The sequence below is a fragment of the Glycine soja genome, chromosome 16 (assembly GCF_004193775.1).
Source record: "Glycine soja cultivar W05 chromosome 16, ASM419377v2, whole genome shotgun sequence".
Taxonomy (NCBI): Eukaryota; Viridiplantae; Streptophyta; class Magnoliopsida; order Fabales; family Fabaceae; genus Glycine; species Glycine soja.
Window position 1 is genome coordinate 38,043,846 of NC_041017.1, and position 19,058 is coordinate 38,062,903.

Here is a 19,058-nt window from a genome sequence, read left to right on the forward strand (position 1 = left end):
TAATTATTATTTCATTTATTTTATTTACTATGAGGATCTTCCTAATCAGTATCTTACAAATATTAGTAAAAAAATTAAAAGAAAAAAATTCATTATATAAATCATAAGAAAATGTAAAATAAATTATAAATAACATAATTTTTTATCTTTTAATAAAAATATTTTTATTTTAAATTTCTTAACCAATAAACTTTAGACATAGATTAGCATCTGCATTAGTGTAAAGTTACTTCCACTACTAAAAAAATACATTTTTATGATGCAAATTCTAAGACGGTTCCTTAAAATCGATGTAGAATGTATGTCGATGACATTTTTGTAATTAACGACAACATAATTACGACGGTCGGTAACACCCGTCTTTGTATGTAGCGCGAGATGGCATTTTTGTAATTTGCAGTATTCATTCAACAACGGGTCTCTTTAGAAAACTGCCTTTGTTATTTTAAAAAAAATAAAAAAAATACTTTTTAATTTGTTTTTTACAAAAAAAAATGTTGTTTGTGTCAAATACATCAATGCACGCGTCTTGAACAAAGTGAAGCTCCATCTTGAACCTTGAAGCTAAACGAGAAACTGTGCTTGTGTGTGACCTAGTTGCCATCTGCCGCGCCGTGACCTAGCCTGCCCTGTCGTGCTTGTGTGTGACCTAGCTGTCATTTGCCGCATCAACATTGTTCTGTGGCGTACGTGCCCCGTCGTAGCCCTAGCCTGCCCCACCATTGAAGGTATGTGTGTTGTTTTTAATTTTTCGCTTTACCCATTGTCATTGTGTAGCTTCTCCTTGCCATTGTGTAGCTTCTCCTTGCCATTGCATGTGTAGTTGCCATCTACGACGGGTTTTCTGATAATCGATATAGAATGTTCACTATTTTACATCGGTCAGATAACCATCGTTGTAGGTCACGAGACTTTCAACATCGTGTGTTACAATGACGCGTCATAACCAATGTAGAATGGGTCAAAAAACTAATGTAAAAAAGCTATTTTCTAGTAGTATTCCACATGTTAATGCACATTACGAATGTCAAGGACTCATTGTGATTGGCGTGCATGTACGAGTATGAGAGTCAAGAATTAATTATGCCCTTATGTTTAATGACACTTCTATGGTTAATTAATTACAAATTCTTTTGTTCACTTTTGAACAATTTTCACTTATTTGCTTGTACATACTGAAACCATGCATCTAATCACGATTTCAATAAAAGTACGACAGTGTAATAGTAGTATCATATATTTTTTTTCTATTATCCTAAGCTCTTGTTCACACGACAAATGACTTACAGAATTTTTTAAGAAGCACGGTTAAAATGTTTTAGTGGTATTAAAAACTATTACATAACTTTTGATAACTTTTTTCTACGTTAAACAATGATTAGAAAATCTGAATTGAAATCTCGATTATTTCATTAGTGACTTTGTTTGAAGGAATTTTAAGGTATTAATTTTTTTTCTTTTAATTTAATTTATTAACTAGGCCATGAAGATATCCAATGGCAAATCCCATTGTTCAAAAGGTCCAGTAGTTGACTGTGCTTGATTTTTTTTCCTTAACTTTTTTACAGGGTCTTGTTAATCTTAAAATATTGATTAAAAATTAAAAAAATATTTATTTTGAAAATCATAGGATAACTGAAAAAAAATATATAACATAATTTTACATATTTTGATAAAAAAAATATTTTATTTTTATTTGTTAACCAATGTTATAAGGACACATATTAATATTTATTTTTTTGAAATTAGAATAATGCTTGATGTTGGCAAAAAAATGATAATAAACCACACCATCAATACGATATTAATGATATCCTCTTTAACTGAAACTTAAATATATTCAAATCCTCATCTACTTTAACATTCATTTACTCTTTACCAGCACTTGATTGCTGAAGCATTTAATTGACTTTCTTCTTCTTCTGGTTACGCTATAATTTCTCTCCAAGTGAATGAGGTACGTGGGTGGGGTGGGCATTAAAACTAGCTTGAAAGAAGCTACTAGCCTAACTATTCATATCATTGCCAATTTACCATCATGGATGTTTGTGCAAAAAAAAAAAAGGCATAGAATTTTGTTATATTCAATTGACATTATATTTTGAAGAGAGCTAATGTATACTAGTAACATATATATACTCTTATTCCAAAAATTTAAATATTTTTGAATTTTCAATATCTTTAATTATGTATTTTGTTTAATAATTTAATCATTTCTTAACTAACAGCCTTAGTATATTTATTAGTAAAACCATTCTCTTAAAAAAAATATTTTTGAATTTTGTTAACTAATATCTTAACAAATAATATAAAAAGTATTAAACGAAAAGATGATTATATCTATTATTTTAGAAACAAAGAAATACTAATTTAATACTACTATTAAATTTTATCTGATAAGTAGTTGAAAAAAATTACCGTCACGGTTTTATTAGCACACGCTCTTAATGGAAAACTATGTTAAAGAATAAACAAATTAATCAATTAAATATGAAGTGTAAATATTTATTTAATATTTCAAAGTAAAATAATTTAATTCTATTAATGAGTAGAATTACAAGTATTACTTTTAGGAAAAACGCGTACGTTGACAAACCTTTTAAATTATATTAGGTTTCTTAGGAAATTCTTAAGACCTACATCTCTAAACCAGCTCCAACTATGGTATTATCATTATTTACATTGCTAAATATAGCAACTCATATTCATGTGTGTGGACGATATTCTTTAATCTAAACTGTAAAGCTCATGGATTTATTAGTAGTATTTTAAAGCTTCTAGGCAGAGGATCCTATGTGTTTGTAGCAGGGTGTCTGAGTTAAAGGTTATTCACTAAAGCTCTTTGATAAAAAATTCATTAAAGATCATCATTTATCTCTGATCACTGATCATTATTAATTGGTTATTGTAGTGTGGTCTTGCTAGAGGTTTTATAAATTCTATTCATAAAAAATGTAACGACAAACATTCTACAAATGATGTGCATTTCATGCCTCAATATAGTACTCCACGGAAGCTGTAGTAGCTAGGCGTATGGTGGATAGCTTATGGATTTGTTAAAAGTATATTTTTTAATCATCACATGCTTAATACACCTTGTGAATTGGCCCTAATATTAATTAGTTGGGGTAGTTAAAAAAATGTGATCACGTTAAATAATCATATGCTGACTACGTATATGTTTAAATTAATATTCTTAAAGCATGTTAAAATATGCATTGTTTTAATATGATCCATGATTCAGCATAATTTAGACTGTGTAAAAAATGACTTAATGTGTATATACAATAATCAAAATCATTAAATGTGTATGCAAAATAGCCAAAACATATTAATATACATATAACAATTGTGGAATGAGGATGAAATTAAATTCAGTAGGACAACGATATATCTGAAGAGGGAAAAGGGATGGAAAAGAATTAAAGGATATGATATATCACATACATTTAAAAGGAAACATGGTTTGAATGGAAAAGAGAAAAAATTAAAAGAAAGTGGTACACTTTCACCGTCTACCTCCCACCGACCTAGCACCGTGCTAGCTGTTACTTATAAATCAAAATTATCCTTGACCAAAGTATATATATCTCAATTTCCCTCCTTGATTGAGTATTTAAATTTAAATTAGGACAAAACACGAGCATTTATAGGGTGCTGTATATACCTTTCAATGAGTCATAGTTCAGGGATTTGTGCGTAAAAAGCTCAAATGCATATATCTTCAAGAGGAAAAATAGTAGCCTAAGGTTGTGTTTGATAAATTTTTTTAGTTAATTTTTAATTTTTTTATTAGCTGAAAATTTTATTTGATAAATAATTTTTTAATAATTATAGTATTTTTTAAAATGTTATTTAAATATTCATAATACAAATTATTGATTTAAGTAGTATTGATTTTTTTAGTCTTTGTAATTAAAGTGCCATATTTAAGTTTTAAGTCTAATGAATAAAAAAAATATAATTAAGAGAAAAATTTATCAAAAGTAATCAATAAGATTTTTTTACTTAGATTAATTAATAACAAACTTGTTGATCATGAATACTGTTCCAATAATATATATGGTAACAAAAAAAAATCGTGGATATTATGCTAATGTTGCCACACACAAAACATTGTATTACTGACAATCAATACCGTTGGTAAAAGCAGTGTTTTGTTTTTTCTAATAAATATGTATTATTGATAGTTCGGTTGCTGGGAAAATTTCAGTATGCGTTTGATTAATTACCAATAAATAGGTTATTTATGTAACAAAAATAACTGAATAGGTTATTGATAAATTATGCGCTATTACTTTGTGTAAAATGACATGAAATTACTTACATCTATGTTGTCAATAATTTGATGTTTTAATTGCCTATCATAAACAGCATTTATCGAATAGTACTATTTTAGAGAAAATGTAAATTATACCAAATTAATGGATGCATGACCATAAAAAAATTTGTCTTTCATCACATCAATTCATTTTCTTATAATGCGCGTTGTGGTCCGGAAATGATCATACTCAAAAAGTTAAATATCATTAACTCTAAGAATTTAATTAAAATAGTAAAAGTTTTTAATACTATGATCATTTACTCACACATATTGCTATGTAAACAAGTTTATTAATTTTTATTCTAACAACTTTAAAAAAATCACTCTAAGAATGGAGTCTAATAATTAGTTGGTACTATATATAAAAATCCTTACATGCACAATATATGAAAATTAAACTATAACTTCCAAGTAGTGTTTTATTAATAGATGAATGTTTGTAAAGGGTTGTAAAGGGTATTATTATTTTTTGAAATTAATATATATATATATATATATATATATATATATATATATATATATATATATATATATATATATATATGAAGCATTTTATTTTATTTAACATTATATTTTTTAGTTTCTTAATAAATGATATTAGGATACTCATTGTCGAAACCTAACCAGTATAAATCCAACAATTATCTCTTCAACAAATTGACATGTCACATGTTTAATCAGAGGAGGCAAGCCAAAAGTGATTCATTTAAATATTGATAAGATCACTTCAACCGTTTAATTAAGAAATATATTTTTTTTCAACGATTCATTATGATTTGCAGACAATCATTGCAGCTTAAACTTTTAGTGATGAGTGAGAGCATAGAGTTATGCATGTACACCTGTTGGTTTGTTCAAATTCCAGAGCAAACACACTATAATTTTTCGTTCAATAATTTTGGCGAAAGCAGTATAGCATTTACGCAGTTGGTGAAGAAGATTTTCAGCATTAAAATTCTAAGGGTTCGAAAATTTTAACCCATATATGCTGATATATGCATACCTATCTAAATAACAATAGATAAATAATACACATTGAAACATAACTGTACGTATATGCATATACAGTACTTTTCCTTTGCATCCATTTCCAATTTGCTTTAAAAACAACAATAGCTTGTATCAATAGTTTTCATTTTATCGAGTTTAATGATTATGTATTGTAAATTATTTAATGTAAAATTTAAATTACCAATTAATAAAAAATTATTATTAATAATTAATATGATTTTTAAGATAATTTTTCTAAAAGTTAATAAACTTAATTTATTATATATGATAATTTATGATTAAATGATAATATAGAATTGATTTATTACATTGTTTGTGGATGATTTATTTTATTCATAGATAAATTAGTGATTAAAAACATTCAATTAATATTGCATAATCTTATTTTTCTCACACATGCATATATAGCTTACGAAACAAAATTTTATGATTATAACTTGCTAACTCAACTAGTAATCGATAATTGAATTTTAACATTTATTTTTTTTAGTTTAATTTTTATGCACGGTTAGAATAAAAAATTTACACTATCAAATAATAATAAAAATTATAATATAGCATTTAAAATAATTATTATAAAAATTAACACACTTATCCTATATAATTAAAATAGTCAATGCATATACTATTTACCTTTTTTTTTTGTCGAATATGATCAATAAGATATATTTATGACATAGCATATGGATTTTTGAAAATTAAATATATAAAACAGTAAAAAAACCTTCCATGCAGAGTGATCTTCAAAGGGGTCTTTTTCTCCTTTAAGAGAGAGAGAAGATTGGGGAGCAACTTCTGACTAGCAATGTGAGAGGCAGGTCGTAATCACCGTGTGCCTTAAACAACACTTCTTTAATTCAGTAACGAATTAAGTTGGATGGTCCAAACCATTTGCCTTTTATTTTTGTTATTTGTTTTGAGATGATGATCAAATTGAAGTAGTTGAAAAGAAAAACATAAAGGAGAAAGAAACAAAGAACGAAGCGTGTTGTCTCTTTTTGGGTTGACTTTTTTTTAATCCAAGCGCAACGTATACTAATTTTTCTCCACCAGTGTGCTCTACTTCAATATAGGTCTTGAATCCAAAGTAATCTCCTTGTTAGACATTGATTGATCTAAAACTTGTTGCTTAAGTCATTAGCCTAGTGTTGTTTTCTTCTTCTCCTCCTTTCTTACAAATGATGGGTGTGGCTGATATTCTCATTCTCATCTTCTTAGTTCTCACATCATTTACTCTGTTCTAGCTCCCGTACTCTATATAAGAGATGTTTGAAATTTTGTTTGAATTTAGAAAGTGACTTATAATTAAACTCATTTGATAATAATTCATTAAACAATTATGTTTCTGTTCACTAAATCCAATTTAATTCTCTTTTTGTTATCCTTTTTAGCATGTTGTGGTGTGATTTACTTGAATTATGTGTATTAAAATTGTGTTTTAATTATTAGGATGTGCCTTTTGACTTCAACGATGTCTCAGTCATAATAAGGTTAAATCTTATACATGGTTTAAGACAAAGACGAGTGAAGTTTAATATTTTTTCTTCTTCTTATAATTGGTTCATTGATCTTGTAGTCAGTTTGAATTTATCTTTTTAATATAAGGCTTATGTACGTAGAAGGGTTAGAATACCACTAGCTAGTGATTATTTATTTAAAGAAATATTTAACTCAATTATTTATTTAAATTCATCTTAATGACAGAATTTCTTGACTTGAAGTTTTGTTAAATAAATTAGATGATGTACATTTTCTATAATAATTAAAGATGAGATAATTAACCAGTGTCTTTTGCGAAAATACTTCTATAGTTCAACTTAATAAAAACAAGGTAATTAAGAGTCTCGATCATAATGGCCATGCCTATTTATGTCTTGTTAATTTATTTATTTCAGATTTTGTGTGTACATAGATGTAGCAGTACTCTTCATTATTCCACATGATATATATATAACTCCAAAGTCCAAATTGACACATACGATATAAAGAGCAAAAAAATCTAGTGTTTCTTGATGGCCATAACCATGCATGGGCAGAAGAAGCAGCATTAAGAGGAAGCTAGCTAATGAGCCATAATTGAATAATATCCAGTAGTTCAACTGACAATAGAACAGGTAGCTAATAGCATTACATAACTTGGTCTTATGTTGTGTCTTGTTCCCAACTGCATGCATGTTTCTTGTTGTACTGTTAACTATGGCCTTCAATATAGTATATAATATGTGTATTGTGTGCACATGTATATGAATACGTATGTATGAGAGTACTACTGCACCCTTTGGCTGGTGATTTTAACAGCTATTCTTCAACTACCTCTTTTATGTTGCAGATTAATTAATGCATGTTGATAGATTGTTTCCATACATACAACTGTATGCATGAGAGAATCACATTCAGCTCAACCAATCATGGGCTGGTGTCGTACTTTGCAATTGGGTGGAATTAATTTTGGAAGATTGGTGTTTGAAAACGATTTGTGTTTCGGAATTGAGGTTCAAGGGATTCGTTTTGCTCTAATAATATGGTAGATTTTATTTTTCAGTATAAACACGAATGTGTAATTTTATAATCTTTACAAACTAATTCTTCCGATCCTCTATACTTAATTTTTTTTGGTGAGGATATCTATACTTAATTCTACTAAATGTAAAAGGGTTTTTTTTTCTTCTAATTTTCACAGAGAAAAAAAAAAGAAAAGAGTTTCTTCTTTTATTGAAATTAATTAATTTTATTCACATGATTTTATCTTGAGAAGCCAAGGTTTTAAGCTAACAATGTGCAAAAAATGAGGTACAAAACGTGGTAAAGCAAACATATGCATGTTACAGATATTTAAGACACTGATTTGGTTTCTTAAAAAAGATAAATGATGCGAACATATTGAAGAGGGAAGTTTGATAAATTTTATTTATTGTTTTTAATAACACAAATGACTAATCTTTTTTTATTTCTATTCTTATAAAGGTTTTACTTTTTATTACTTTTTAAACAGATATCTTTGTTTAAAATACAATACAATATGAAAAGTATGTATATCTTTTTTTTTTAAAAATAAAAATTATATTATCGAGTGCACTAATCTTTGCCTAGTTCAATCATTAAGTGTAGTGGTTCCATTCCGATTCTGGTAGCAAGGCCTTCAACCGGACAAAATAATGGCCAGATATTAATTATTACTGGATTTCCAATTCAACTATGAATACAACATTTGGTAAGTAAATCAAACAAAAGAATTTTTGGTTCATTTTGTTTTTAATGACTTTTTTTATTGATAAATAGAATATTAATTCGTTTGAAAATTGAATCGCCGTAACTTCCTATATCATATGTTTTTGACTTTGAAATGGATGGACTTCTCTCCTCTTTAATTTTTAGTTAAAAATATTTACTCCCTTAAATGAAATAGTATTTTTTCATTTTTTTATATTCTAAAAATAGTGTAGTTAGTTGCTCATCTAATGATTTAAATATGAAGAATAAACTTATCTTATTACTCGGTCATTTATAGATGTAAAAAAATAAAAATAATAATTGCAACTCTACAACAATTCCCACATATTACTTAATTAATTGAGCTAAATCCTGAGTGATTAAGATTGTACTTAAACACACTAGTTATTTCAAAATTATGATTTACTTCTTACATATTTTTTACTGGCATGCCCATAATGATGATGATTATTCAAAAAAAAAAAAAAGAAATCTTCCCCGATTGTGGTGAAACAGAAGACGTACGAATATCATCGATTGGCCCAACGCAGTATACCAAAAAAGAGTTGGGCTTTGAAACGTGAGTCCAATGTATGTTATCTCCGATGCACTTAGTTAAGCCCATTACTTTCTTTCGCTACAGTATAATACGATAAACAAATGGTTCGTGACTCTTTTTTTTATAGAGAATTTTCCTATAGAATTTAATATGGCTAATAATAATTACACGTGTTTTTATCTTCACAAAGCCCTCACGTAGTTTTATCAAGACTTTTAATACCACAAAAACGTTTTAAACTGATTCAGACGAATCCACCTTGAAGTTTAATGGGGGAGCAAAGATGAATAAAATTTGCCCATTTTTTCATTATTTCATAAAATATAATAAGTGAAAAGAGATTTCACTAAATAATTTATATTTTATTATTTATTTTAATTTTATGTTCTCTAGCTAATTGAATTTAATATATGATGTTAATAATAGTGATAATAAAATCTAGCCTGGAACAAAATGACGCGGCAGTGGAGTCAGGACTGCTTAATTAGTTTATGGTGGTCACACTTCATTCATTATTATTTGATTTGACAGTAATATAATCATATTTTTTATTTGAAAATAAAAATATCAAATTTACAAAAAAATCCTTAAATTTTAATTGTAAAAACAAAAAATTAAACTTAATCATCTGATATAACAAAATAAGTCACATATGATTAAATTATACATGACATACATTATGAATTAAATCACATCAAAATAATAACTTTTTTTACATAATAAAAAGTGATGAACAGGAAAAAAAATAAACTAAATAACAAAAAAATTCTTCATGTGACATTTTTATTAATTTTAAATACGTTCATTAAAAAATTCAAATGAAACAAATATATAATTTACCATATTAATTTTTGAATGAAGTTATGAACTTAATCAAAAAGTTCAGAAAATTTTATTTTGAAAAGGTTAGATTATTTGTATTATAAAATAAAATATTATATTATTTGAATAAATATTATTTATAAAGTTCAACAAACTTTTCAGTGTCATAAATAATAATTGTTAACATAAAAAGCTTTTAGCTCTAAAATTATTACAATAATCATTTATCCTGCATTAAAATGAATTCCATATATTAAGGAGGTCTAGTTTAATTAGTTAAATAAAATACATAAGTTATTATAAATTTTCTGTCTCACGGAATATAAAATTTAGTTGTTTAGAAAATGAAATATGAAATTCAAGCGTATCATATATTTTTAAGAGGTACATCTTGCACTAATTTAATTATTGTGCAACCACATATCATACAGCTAAAAATATAAGAGAAGAGTTGCATAGAAAAAGAAAGCCATATTAATTGAATAAGACGACAATATATATATATATATATATATATATATATATATATATATATATTATATAGAAAGTAATATAATATATGTATTTAATTATAAAATATATATACAGAAGAGATGAGTATCATGTAACTAATATGCAACCCTAACCCTAAATGGATATATGATTACATGAACTTTACTAACTTAACTGAATACAACCCATTGTTATAAGTGAACAAATTAGATTGAACTTGTTCTTTACAAACCGACAAAGCCAACAACATTTTGGAGCAGAAGCAAAACACAACGTCGTGGCAAAATTGAATCCTACTTGAGAATTAAGGTTTCCTATGGCGTAGAAGCACTAATTAATACAAGTTTAAAGCACCATAATATGACGTACAAGTTACAACTACAAGCAATGAACATAAATAATCGCCAGATTCTTTATGAATGCATACAACTCATAATTTGCTTGCATGAATGACGCTATCCTAATACTAAAACAAGTGATAGAAGTAATGATATTTGAACATTTTAATATTTTAAACACCTCATTTTATATTTTTTTATTTGTCCCTATTATATTTATCACTTTTTTATTATTTCCTTTTCTCTGTGGATGTATATTAACACATGGGTGTTCAATAATTATTTTCCAACTGTATAAACTAGATCAACATCCCGTGAAAACGCGGTAAATGAAAAAAAAGCAAAAAAGGAGTACAAAAAAAAGACATTAAATAAAAAGAAGAAAAAAAATTGGATCCACAGTATATATACTAGACAATATGAGATTTACATATTTTAAACTCTACTTTAGTTTTAAAAAAATCTCTTTTATTCCTATTATCTCTATATTTTCATTCTTTAAATCAAACATACTCTTAATAATGACTATGAATGAACAATTTTTATACTACTATAAATAAAATCATGTCTACATAATTTTTTAGTCAATTCATTGTATCTATTCCTATTGTAAAAACTGACTAGAGTGTTGAATTTACAAATCACCAAACCATACTTGAACTTGTAAAACTTTTATAAATTCTATATCCATTTCAAATATTATGTTTCAGTGAATACAACTTATTGCTAATAACATGTTTTTTTTTCCGTTCTGGACTCCTCAAACCAAAAAAATAGATTATTACTTATTACAAAATGATACTTTGGAATGTGTGCATCCAACATATATACAAATGAATGTGTTTTCTCTTCCATCCCTGCTATGAGTGAGAAAGTGATAAGTTTTTTACATTAAAAAAAACTTATCACTTTCTCTCTCATATTGAACACTTCCAATATCCAAAAGGATCTCTTTCTGAATCTAAATATATCCAAATGATTCTTTAGTTTTATTTTGGTTTGTAACGTAGAAGTTCATACAAATACCCCAATCTTGATGGTTAAATGTATAACATAAAGTCTAATGTATTAATTACACTCCTTATTAACAAAACAATTTGGGTAAAGTCGAGTCACGTGAACTGAAACTTTTCAAACTCACTATCCGATCCTTATCTTGGAGGCTTGCAATGTTTCTCAAATTTGTTCAGACCCACTTATGTATCCAACATGAGCCACGTTTTTCATAAGTTGGGTTGGATCATAATATGAAATTCACAGGTTACCCAACTCCTGAAACATCCTAATGACACATGCATCATGTGTTGTAGAGAGACATGCTACCTCATGGATGGGGCATCTAGTAATATAGTATGCTGATCGCATGTAATCTAAGAAGTTATCCAATTCTATTTCTATTTTAAATTAGGGGGGAAATTCCCCTTTAAACCTCTAAAACCATTCAAAGGGTTCCCTCTCTCCTTTTCCATATACCACTACATATATAAATGCATACAATATGAAAGGGGAAGCAGAAAGAACTGAGTCCATCCTTGTATTTATCTGTACCATAATTAACATAAAAGCCATAGATGACTTAGCTAGGTAGCTGAAAATAAAAACATGGAGAAGCTTAAATTATATAGAAGGTGATGTTGAACGAGATATTTTCATTTCATAAAAAGTTATGACATTAATCATATTATAAAGGGTGTCTATGGAAAAACATGTCCTCAATGTTTTTCTGGATGATACTAGTGGAGAGATTTTGCATAGTCAAAGAGGACTAAAAGTGAGGATCATACAATGCGTTTTAGTAAGAAGTTTGCTCTTAATCATTGGGGGTGATAAGGGAAGAAAATTTTATGTGACAAGCAACTGATATAAGCACCTCTGTTAAGGTTAGGACTCACTGAAAACCTTTTTATTTCAAATTTCAAGAAGATTCAGGACATTGAAGAATCATATTATCATAACAATCATTGATCAAAGGTGTTAAATGTACTAATTCGAGCATAATTACCTAAAATAGAGAATACCCGTGATTAGTAAATAACTAAGTGTGCAAAACATCATTATATGTGGGTCTATAAAAATTGACATAAAACTTTTCTCATTAATTCAACTACGCATAGCTTTGGAATCAATGTTATGTTGTGTAGGAGATCACGCAACTTGTATAATATCATACCAACTCGAGTAAAACAACGAATAAAGAGGTTAGATTCAAACGACCCGCAGAAAATCTTGAAATGCATTATCTTCTGTACAAGTGGACAAGTAGTTGATAAGCAAGCAATTTTGTGGTATTGAAATCTGCTAAGTCTTTCGTTATTTCAAGACATTGTTGGACAAAGACAATATAAGTGGATTTATTTGGCTGGCTTTCATTCTCTTCCATATCCATAGGTAAGTTTTCAGCGTTATCTTGCAGTTTTGTTTGCATACATACTACGATCAACCCTTCTTTACTAATGGCATCCATTAAAATATTAAAAATCATTCAATCTACGGAACGTATAAAGGATAAAATATAAGTTATTGTTGAAGTGTCAATAATAGGTGGTTTCTGGTCATCTTTCAGAACACAGATAAAGTCTCAATCACGAGCTTTACACATGCTAAGTGTGACTATAGGATAGATATAAACTCGTGTTTGACGGTTGGAAATGTGAAAATCATTAATCTTTCCATAGGGTCTATTGGAGCCACAAATTCTATTAATGCAGTCGAGAATGTGAAAGAAAAAATGAAAAAGTCATTAGAAAGGTAACTTGGAAAAGGTAGCACAGATCATTGATTTGCAAGATCATTATTCCTGAAGTAGCAAATTAAAGATTCAAGACCGGTGAAGGTTGCTTAAATTAAACACAACGAAAATCATTGATTTTAAATTCATTTTTCCCTATAGAAGAAAATAGCATCTCTTGTTGCTGTTACGCCATGTAACAGTTTAATGATGCAGAAATAAGTAACTACTTGTACAAAGTAGAGTAACTTTTAAGAAAATAGTACCCCAAAGTCAATGATTACGTACACAATATAAAAGGGTAACAAATAGAAGTTTTAGGTGCATAGAATATAAAACAACAATATAATACAAAATTTTACATCTTCAAAGCCACAAACCTGGGCTGCTGGTTCACTAAAACTTTCACACAGCCTACTTGTGACCTTTTCTAAGCCATCTATCAGCACAAGATTGTTCAACAATTCTCAGTGCATCAGCACTGCAGCTTCTTGCACAAGAGGCTGTGTAACATGCACAAAATGCTCAGCTTCCCTCTCCACCTCTTCCCAACACTTGTGTGCACTCTTCCCTTCTTTCATCTTCTTCACAAACCCCACAAACTTCCTCCAGTTATTTGGTTCAAACAAATGCGGGTTCATTCTCAGGTAAGTGAATGCACACATCTCTCTTCCACCAGAGTCACCATCAACATCCAACTGTGATGCCCTTATGATCTGCTCATGAGCATACTCATCGTACCGTGGCAGCGCATTTTCACCAGCAAGTGGAACCTGTGCCTTCTGCGTTGCCAGAGCCACTTGCTTCACAAGCTTCTCGGGTGCACAAAGGGCATCTTGTGGCTGCTCGTGATCGCGCATCTCAATACAGGTGAAGTTGAAGATGGCACCGTGGCGTGCCAACATTTGAGCAATGGGGATGTAGCCATCACGGAACCGGGTGTTGTAATACCCTGCTGTGAGTTCTGGGGCGTGAGACCTTGAGCCATAGTGCCAGTGAATGCCAGCAACCTTCACTGAGATCTTCACTCCAGTGTTGTCAAAGATTGACGTGGCTGATGAGAGAATCCTGTCACCGTGGTCCAACAGCATCTGAGAGTACCAGGTGAGGAAAAACTCACCATATGGACCATCCCAGCCTCCACCTTCTTTGCGGAAAAATTGAGTGTCTTCTGGCCAGTTGTTATAGTGTCCAGCATCAGTAGGGCCTGTGCTTCCCCATTCAGGCTTACCCTCAGCTTCAGCAGCAGCTTTTAAGCTACTCAACATATACTGCACCGTAGCATAATTTAAGTATTAGAACACATTTTACCTAATTTTCTCCTCTTTGTTCATCAAGAAATTTATCCAAACAGATCCTAAAACAATTATATATAAAAGAGTACAAGAAGGAGAAGGAAAAAAAAACGTAAATATATATACCTTGTCATAGCATTGGAAACCACCAATTCCTGGGAAATTCCATGTCCCATTTTGCTCTGGGTAAGAAGGGTAACGCAGCTCACCTGCCGGTCCCATCCCAACTTGAATTTCCTGAAATATGCCAGTAAAAGGAGTTTAGATGAGAAGTTATATAGCAACAAAAATCACACCATGATGTAAAAGTGCACTGAGAAAGATATTTACCACAATGGTGTCACCAAGGAGGTGCTTGAAAGTGTCTCTGAAAGCACGCATGAAATCAGCATAACATTGAACTGGGGTTCGGCCCTTGAGCACTGGCGAAGTATCACATCCAAGTGATATATATTCATAGTTTCTTCTTCCCCATTGATCAGTATATGCAAGATCGGGGTCATTATCAATCTCCTCCACAACCCATTTGGGTAAAGGAATACTGCACACAAGACAAACAATCTGATAAGCCAACCAATAAGACAACCGGTATTCCAACACTATGCTAACTTACAGCAAAACTGATGGCAATAATATCTAAAATCATAAAAATATGAACTAGTTTTTTTTTTTTTTAATAAACCACAGCTATCTCCTGTAAGAGATAATTCTACTGGATTATCTCTTACTGGAACCAGATAGAATCACTGTGAATTTTAAACCCTCCTCCAACTATTTAACTACCGCATGTCCAAGACTCAAATTCGAAATCAATAGTTGATTTATGCGATCACTGATAAATGAAAACTAGTTTACTATAATTGATAGCCGTTGAAATAATTTACATGAAATATATAAACAGAAAATATATCTGGATTATTTGTTTCAAATAACATTTTAAACAAATGAAAATATTTTACAAATACTTTTTCAAAAAATAGACTGAAAAACAAATTAAGATCTCGGGTCCACTTGATTAAAGGTAGTAGATCCTTAAAAAGTTAGTCTACTGTTTGTGGCGATACCGACGTGAATCAGTAGAACTACAAGTCCTACCTCACGTGGTCCCACTTTGGCACTTTCCATCACGAAAGCACACCCTTTTCTCACGTATTTTGTATTTACTACACACAAGGACCACGAAAGATGAAAGAAAATAAGACTCTGCACCGTGCTCATTACGCCTCTTTAAATCATATCAAAATATAAACATTTATGAAATTATTTTTAATCATTGTTATTATGTTAAAATAGATATAATAATTATGTTTTTTTTAATAAGCATAATAATCATGCTTAAAAATACTAAATTAATATTGTTGTTATCCCTAATTTTAAGAGAATGCCATCTCATTCGTAATAGCACAAGGATTAAAATTTAATTAACTTCATAATCTTCGATCAAAATAGTAGTAATAAAAATGAAACACTAAAACTAAAATTTCAGTAAAAGGGAAATGGCTAAATAATTATGAATATACACAATTCTCAAGATTCAATTATTCCAGGTTCCTAGTTCAATAGAAAAAACTAATACTACACTTAGAAGCAAAGTGATACAAGTCCAATATCACATCATTCACATGGCAGTATTGGCTTCATTTCCCATCACAAAACCCCTTTTATCCGTTTATTTTATTTTTCACAAACAGGCTGCATCGTGCTGGGCACGCCTCCCATTTTCAATCATAATCATCGAAAACTCCATATAATTAATAACCACATATTTTCCTATAAAGATAAATATATGAATTTAATTAAAATATATGTTAATATTTAAAATGTAAATTATAAGGACTAAAAATATTAATTTTAAACTATAAAAATTAAAAGAATTACTTTTAAAGACTAAAATGTACAAATTAACTGCTTCATAAATTGATAATGTACTGTATTTATTATTAACTTTCACAAAAAATTAACATTTTCACACTGCATGAATTTTCATCCAAATTGCTTGTCCGACCAATTTCATTATCCAAACATTATAGATATATATCGTATAACAATATTTAGGTATCTAAACTTGACGTTAAAATTTTTTAATAAGAATGTATCCAGCCGTTTTGTTTCACGTGTCCAGCAATTTTAATACTAATAAAATATAATTGCTTATTTTAAAAAACTACAAATATAATTAAAAGCAAAAACACGACGTTAAAAAAAATTTAAATAAGAATGTTTCCAAAACGTAAAAAAATTTCATGGTGTCACTCTATTGATTTTCAGATTTCAATACGAATTCACAGAAATTAAACCTAAAAGAAACCTTTAAAGTACTCCAGAATCCAATAGTAACAATTCTAATTGTTAAAACCAATTGATCCAGAATCTAATAACATTCAATCAGCAATGACAAAAAAGAATGAGAGAGATTGCATAATAATACTCACGTGCAAGAGTCTCCGACGTTACCGCCACATTGGTGAAATGACATAACGGCCTGCACCTTCAGGCCATGCTTCTTCGCCATCTCAATGAGTTCAACGTACCCTCCCCAATTATACTCCCCAGGCTTCTCTCTCTCCACCAAACCCCACCACACGTCCATCATTACCCCCTCCACCCCCGCACTCTTCAGCGCCGCCATCGCCGCGTTCATCGCCTTCTTCCGGTTCACCGCGTTTCCCGTCTTTACGCTGTCCAACGGCATCATCACAAACAGCGGCACTCCCTCCTTCCCCTCTCCTTTCTCCTTCCCTCCGGCAATGTACTCCTCCGCCGCCACCTCCGCCGTGAACGCCTGACACGCTGCCGACAGATCCGCCCGTAGCACCGGCGACCTGCACGGGCTCAGCGGCGGCGACAGCCCCTCCGCGCCGCCCTCCGTCCTCGTGACCTTGCACTTCAGACTCACCGCCGGCGGCTTCCACAGCGTGGCGGCACTCATCGCCGCGGTTGATTCTCCGGCGGACGAATTCGGCACCGGCACCGTCGCAGCAGCCAGGGTCCCGATCTGGTGAGTCATATTCAACGCCATTTTCTAATCAATCAATCAAAATTTGCTTTGATTCAAATGCAAAGAACAGAAAATAACAATTTATTGGGTTTAGCGAATGCAGTGAGGGGGAAGGATATTTATAGGGGGAAGGGGGTGGTGAGGATAAGGTTACAATAAGTAATATTAATATTTTGGGTATGACCGTTAGTTTTGCGCCACGTGTCATTTGGGAGAATGGACGGTGGGATGGGGATTGCGCGTGAAGGTGATGGTCCATGGAAAGGTGACACGTGAGAGATGTGTGGTCACGTGTCGATGTAGGAGCCAAGAGAAAATATGGGAGGAGAAGGATCTTGTGAGATTGGGAACACGGCAAGTGTCATGTCATCGGCCAATGGTCATTAAATCTATTTTTTCACATCCCAAAATTAGCTATTCAACTTAATATGAGTTGCAGACTATAATAGGTAGGACAAAAAAAGTGATGATACTTATTTAAATTTTAATGATTCAATTGTGATTCAATCATGATTAAACCAGTAATAAATAGATGATATACTTTTTTAAAGTAGATGTTTTAAAAATAGTATAATATAATAGCTACTCTTTTTTGTTTAAAAAATGTTGACATAAATTATTTACAAAAGTTAATAAACAAATAAAAGAGAATAATAATTTTATAAATCTAACTTTTAGTATTACATTGAAATTTAAAGTGATACTTATCAAAGATGTTAATATAGAAAAATTAATATTACATTGAAAAATTAATATAATATTTATTTTGAGATATTTTTAATATAATACTTATTTTGTGATTAATATAGAGCTAGATTTGGTTTTGTTGTTTCGTGGTTTTGATTACTTCATAACAAATAAACATTGTCATTTGACATTAACAAAATATGTGAAATATTTTAAACTCAGTTTAAATATGATAGCTAGAGACTTATTCCTAGATTGAAGATGATTAGAGATTAAAAATTGTGATTACAAATTAAACTAGTATATTTGGTATTTTTTTTAAATGCGTATGCTTATTTATTCCTTCAATAATAGTAATAATAATATCGGGCATGCCTTATTATTATTATTATAAAGGATAGTTTTATAAGATAAACATTTACTCTATTCAATTCACGTACTAAAATATTAGTTTGATGTATTATTCTATTATAAAAGAGTTTAATAGATATCCACCATTTCTGTAAAAAGCTTTTACACTTTTTAATCAATAAAAATTTATATTTTATGTAATTTTAAATATAATTATTATAAAAATCAATAAATTAAACATAA

General features: G+C 29.9%; 1 protein-coding gene across 1 annotated transcript; it reads right to left on the reverse strand.

Annotated features, from left to right (window-relative positions):
- Positions 1–13,599: 13,599 nt before the first annotated feature.
- On the reverse strand, positions 13,600–17,877 carry LOC114390598 (beta-amylase 1, chloroplastic-like). Its single transcript, XM_028351396.1, has 4 exons — positions 17,212–17,877; positions 15,110–15,320; positions 14,906–15,016; positions 13,600–14,755 (listed from the first exon to the last, which is right to left on the reverse strand). The coding sequence occupies exons 1-4, from the start codon at positions 17,796–17,798 to the stop codon at positions 13,952–13,954; spliced, it is 1,713 nt and encodes a 570-aa protein (XP_028207197.1). The 5' UTR covers positions 17,799–17,877; the 3' UTR covers positions 13,600–13,951.
- Positions 17,878–19,058: the final 1,181 nt, after the last annotated feature.

Excerpts from the sequence above, each read along its gene's own strand:
- LOC114390598 (XM_028351396.1), bottom strand. The coding sequence starts at position 17,798 with ATGGCGTTGAATATGACTCACCAGATCGGGACCCTGGCTGCTGCGACG. Across the intron at positions 15,321-17,211 it reads AACGTCGGAGACTCTTGCAC|TATTCCTTTACCCAAATGGG; the intron begins GTGAGTATTATT and ends TCTTGTGTGCAG. Across the intron at positions 14,756-14,905 it reads GTTTCCAATGCTATGACAAG|TATATGTTGAGTAGCTTAAA; the intron begins GTATATATATTT and ends GCTACGGTGCAG.